This window comes from Salminus brasiliensis, chromosome 9 (genome assembly GCF_030463535.1).
Source record: "Salminus brasiliensis chromosome 9, fSalBra1.hap2, whole genome shotgun sequence".
Lineage (NCBI taxonomy): Eukaryota > Metazoa > Chordata > Actinopteri > Characiformes > Bryconidae > Salminus > Salminus brasiliensis.
In genome coordinates this window covers 42,226,127-42,231,567 of record NC_132886.1, presented here as the reverse complement: position 1 = coordinate 42,231,567, position 5,441 = coordinate 42,226,127, and the positions used below count along the sequence as shown (strand labels likewise).

Here is a 5,441-nt window from a genome sequence, read left to right as displayed (position 1 = left end):
GTGTGTATATAGTGTGTATAGTGTGTATATAGAGTGTATAGTGTGTGTATAGTGTGTATATAGTGTGTGTATAGTGTGTATATGGTGTGTATAGTGTGTGTATAGTGTGTATAGTGTGTATATAGAGTGTATAGTGTGTGTATAGTGTGTATATAGTGTGTATTGTGTGTATATACAGTTCACATCTGTTTTGTTGATTCATTTAAAGCTTATAAAACATTTCAGAGTTATTTTATAACTAATCACAGTTTTTTCTAATAAAATATGCAAATTAATATTCATACATTCCCCAAGCTCGTTTCATAAAAAAGACATGAATACAGAATCAGATGGCTGACAGGGTCGGGGTATTGTTGGGGGAGTTCTGACGCTAGTTTTGGTTTCAGGATCTCAGAGACTTTGCTGATAGTTCTGATGACCCAGACGTTTAGAATCAGAACCACCGCCTCAGTAAACTCAACCGCTTCCCAGCAAAACAGCAGAAATGAAAAAACCCATTAATGACTTCAGCCGCATCTCAACAGCGGAGCAGACGGCCCCCCTGCGTTGCCATGGTAACCTGGAGTCAGGTCTGTTGGGGTGTTTGTGCTCAGTGATGGAAAAAAGCTCCTCAGTCAAAAGATCCTCATCCTTATCATCAACTACTATTGTTATTATTATTATTATTATTATTATTGTCATTATTATTATTATTATTATTATTAATAATTAATTTAAATATTTTTATTATTTAGTGGGTAGAAATAAAGATGTGGAACCGACCCCCGTTCGGTTTATTTAGACCCCTGTGATGATTAGCAGCTTTTTTGCTCCACAGCTTCTGATCTGACCAACGAGAGAGGAGCTTACATTTCTGAAGGACGGTAGGAGAGAGAGAGAGAGAGAGAGAGGAGGAGGAGGAGGAGGAGGAGGAGGATTTGCGGCGTCTGCTGGAGCTGCTGGCTGAGGGGGAGCAGAGCTGCTTGTCAGTGAAAAAAGAGGAAAAGGGCTGCAGTCCCGTCACGTTCCACCACGAGAACCAAGAGACCATGGCCAACAGCACCGGCACCTAATGCTGCACTGAACACAGTGAGTAATCAACGTCTTCAATACGTCTCAGTCCAGCATCTCCATCAGCACTGCTTCGACACCCTCCCTGCGGCTGCAGAGGGACGGGGGTTGCAGGGGTGGATGTGGGGTCTGTTGTCGGTTGCCGTGGTGTTTTAGGATCATCACTGCAGGCCAGCATAGAGCTCCTTTTGTAAGGTGTGTTAGGTCCACATTAAACTCAGATCCAGCGCTGCTCTGCTCTGCTCTGCTCTGAAGGCGCAGGGTTTTTTCCTAGCGGGGTTGAATGGTTTCCTTATGACCGGATCTGCGGGATGCTAAACAGTCTGACGTTCCAGGATGAATTCTGATACAAAACTCAGCAGCTCTGCTGAAGCTGTGGTTGCGTAAACGCTGCTGCGTCTCAGTGGTCAAAGAAATAAACTGATAGGGCTGGAAATGCTGCACCAGACTGTTTCTCCTCACAGAGGAAGGCTTGATGAAATGAGCAGAACAGGAGCCTGATTTAGGAGCTTAGCTTTAGCATTTTAGTGAATTATTTTAGCAAATATCTGGTGCGGCCAGGAATCGATACCTATTCACATCACATCACCCTAAGTGCCCTGCTGGTCACATTAGCTAATAAGAGCTTTCGGGAGGAGAGCGAGAGATATTCTGGATGTTCTCGAGTAACTGATGCTCAGTAGAATCCCAATAAGAGACAACAGCTTCACATGAATTCAGTTAAATCACTGACACCCTCGGCAGCGCGGTGGTGAAAAGGGTCCGTGTGTTTTTTTCATTCATCAGTTCCAAGGGCTGCAAGACATGGCACACACTGCTCAACACAGCTAATCAATATTTCTAGCCTGTGAAAAATTCATGAGCAGCAGTAAAGGATGGTCATCTCCACTGTTGAGCTTTCCTCAGAATCAAATCGAGATAGTTACGATCATTCCTATTCAGCGTTCTCTTCTGCAGCTAAAGCCTCTTGTGTTTTCCTTGCAGTGCAGTGAAGAAGCTCTCGATGCCATGCACTCCACTGCTTTTGGAGAAAGGATGCTGTGGCTCACTCTGCTGAGCACTATTGCACTCGGGCGGACGACTCCGATCCCTCTGCTGGACGAATCGGAAGAAATAGATGAGCCTTGTTTTGAGCCCTGCTACTGCGAGGTGAAAGAGGGCCTGTTTCACGTCCACTGCGACAGCAAAGGATTTACAAACGTTAGCCAGGTGGCCCAGTCCTGGATGAGGCCTTTCAAGCTCTACCTGCAGAAGAACTCCTTACGGAAGCTCTATTTCAACAGCTTCCTGCATTTGAACAATGCGATTGCCATCAATCTCGGGAATAACGCCCTGCAGGACATCCACGTGGGGGCATTCAATGGCTTGAGTTCTATAAAGAGACTTTATCTTCACGAAAACAAGCTGGAGGTGTTCCGCAACGACACGTTCCTCGGACTGGAGAGTCTGGAATATCTCCAAGCCGACTACAACGTCATCAAAAGAATAGACAGCGGAGCTTTCCGGAACCTGCACAAGCTCAGAGTCCTCATCCTTAATGACAATTTGATACCCGTGCTGCCCACTTTCCTTTTCAGAGCGGTGTCCCTGACTCACCTGGACCTGCGAGGAAACCGCCTGAAGACGCTGGCCTACAGGGGCACTCTGGAGTACATTGGACGGAGCCTGATGGAGATTCAACTAGAGGAGAATCCGTGGAACTGCGTATGTGACATCGTCCAGCTGCAGGCTTGGCTGGAGAGGATACCGTACACCGCCGTGGTTGGAGAGATCACCTGTGAGTACCCCTTCCACCTCCATGGAAAGGACCTCAGAGAGATTAAGCGCAGTGAACTTTGCCCTATGCTAACCGAAGCAGAGGTGGAGGCAAACCTCGGCATTCCTCACTTACCATTCTACACAGGCAGGGTCCGGCCAACAAAGCCCTCCTCTATGGTCTCCCCCAACCAGAACACTGTTTCCTCTGTGGAACAAAGGGAGAGGCCCCCAAAGCCAACAAAAAGACCGAGGCCATCTAAGACTCCACCTACACCACGCAGTGCATTCCCGAACCAGCCGCCAGTTGCTGGATATCAGACCAGGCCGCCCATACCAATCATCTGCCCCATTGGATGTACCTGTAATCTGCACATTAATGACCTCGGCTTAACAGTCAACTGTAAAGAAAGCGGATTTCGCAACATTTCCGAGTTAATGCCACGCCCGCTTAACGCCAAGAAGCTTTATCTCAGTGGGAATCTGATCCAGAGAATTCACAAGTCTGATTTTTGGAATTTTTCTAGTCTCGATTTGCTGCATTTAGGAAACAACCAAATATTTTATGTTCAGGAGGGAGCGTTTGCCAACCTACCCAATTTGAGAAGCCTGTATTTAAACGGGAACAACATTGAAAAGCTAACTCTGGATATGTTCCACGGGCTTCAGAGTCTGCGATACCTGTATTTTGAATACAATGAAATAAGAGAGATCCAGCCGGCTGCTTTTAGCCTGATGCCGGCTCTTCAGCTGCTCTTTGTAAATAACAACCTGCTGCGTACGCTGCCTGTAGGAGCGTTTGCAGGCACTTCCCTCACGCGTCTTAATCTGCGCAATAACTACTTCCATCACCTGCCGGTGAGTGGCGTTCTGGAGCACCTGCATGCTGTGGTCCAGATCGACCTAAACCAGAACCCCTGGGATTGCTCCTGTGATATCGTCCCTCTCAAAGAGTGGCTGGACACTCTCAGCTCAGTTGTCATTGTGGGCGAGGTGGTGTGCAAAACTCCGGAGGCCATGAACGGGAAGGATTTGCGCTCCCTGTCCGCGGAAGTGATTTGCCCAGAGTTGCTGCAGCCTTCCTCGTCTCCAGGGGACTGGGGGAAAGGGCTTTCTACCTCATTCCCTGGGGCTGGGCCACACCCTCCGAAAGGCACCATCCCTCTGTCCGTGCTCATCCTCAGCCTCCTGGTTCTGTTTGTGTCTGCGTTTTTTGCGGCGGCGGCACTGTGTGCCTACGCTCTGAAGAAGCGTGAGAAGCTGCCCTTCAGGAAGCAGGGGGAGGTGGGCCTGGCAGGAATACAGATGGAGTGTGGCATTTTCACAGAGCCTCCACCCACCCTGCCCGAAACTCCACCTTCCAACCACGTGTACGACTGCATCGCCACGCCTTCCTCACACATGTGTGACAACCCCATTTACAAGAGCGGCAGGCAGGGGGGCATCGATCAGAAGCACCCGCTCACGGAGTCTGGAGAGAGCGGCTCGAATTACAGAACGCTGCTGGAGAAAGAGAAGGAGTGGACCATGGCCGTCAGCAGTTCCCCCATCAACACCATAGTGCCGGTGGGGCCACCGTGTGCAGACATCACCGGATTGCATGAAAACGGAATACTGTGCCCAACGGTGATCGACAGCCAAGGTCCCACCCCAAAGGTGGGGTTCGTAGACACCCTGTTTGGTGCGCCCCGGTTCAGTGACGTCCCTGACAGGCACGTACACCCTCCCCCGGAGTATCCTCACACGGAACAGGACGCCAGGCAAGCGCAAACGCTCACAATCAACACTGGGACAAGGACAGGCTGTCCTAATCAAGTCCACAGTGATTATCCTGAGCTAAGGGCTAGACTGAAAACCAAGGTGGATTACATTGACGTGCTGGAGAGGTCATATCAGTTCTAAACCATGACAGACATGAAATATAGCTCCGCCCCCTCCCAGAATAAATATAAATGGTAAGACTTGAAAGGAACTTGTGCAATGTCAGATGTTTCTTTCCCTCAAGTTGCTCTGGAGGAAATTCTGTACTCAGATTTTGTATTAAGTGCCTTCAGAAGAGCAGCCAGCAATGTTGTAAATGATTATTTTTGTATATTCACAGGTTTATTTATCTAAACAACAGGTTTAGAGCAGAGGAGGGAATGTTAGCGCGCAGAGAGAAACTAGGGATGCCTTCGAACGCTGGGTTTGGGCTTGGCTTTTCATTTGTTTGCATACAAACGTCCCAATCCTTTTTGTTCCCAACCCAACAGCGATCCTTCAGCAATAGAGAAGCTGCAGTTATTGTATAACTGTGAAGTGCTTTGTTGAACCTGTATTTTCACCACCAACAGATCGTCTGCACTGGAGCGTGTCGATCATTGTTCTGGACCACACTAAAGTCAATCCGTACAAACCGAGACAGCTTGGGAGTTTTCGGCCCGAATGAGATAGCATCTTTTTACCATCCATCTTTCAGAGACGAGGAGGGACTTGTGCATATATTTATTCTTAGATTTCAGTGTTGCGATTATTACTGTACATCACGTTCGATCAGTGTATGATGATTATGCCTCTGATTCAGCCTTCCTGGAAAAAACAACCTTTAATTCAATAAAGGGAGTTAAAGGAATTCATGCTTTAAGGTTATGCATGAG

At 48.1% G+C, this 5,441-nt stretch overlaps 1 protein-coding gene across 1 annotated transcript; it reads left to right on the top strand.

Moving 5' to 3' along the window:
• Nucleotides 1-927: 927 nt before the first annotated feature.
• Nucleotides 928-5,381, top strand: slitrk3b (SLIT and NTRK-like family, member 3b). The gene is made up of 2 exons (XM_072688569.1): nt 928-1,068; nt 2,035-5,381. The coding sequence occupies exon 2, from the start codon at nt 2,059-2,061 to the stop codon at nt 4,705-4,707; it is 2,649 nt and encodes an 882-aa protein (XP_072544670.1). The 5' UTR covers nt 928-1,068; nt 2,035-2,058; the 3' UTR covers nt 4,708-5,381.
• Nucleotides 5,382-5,441: the final 60 nt, after the last annotated feature.

What these genes read in the sequence shown, in the direction of transcription:
- slitrk3b (XM_072688569.1), top strand. Translation starts at nt 2,059, where the DNA reads ATGCACTCCACTGCTTTTGGAGAAAGGATGCTGTGGCTCACTCTGCTG.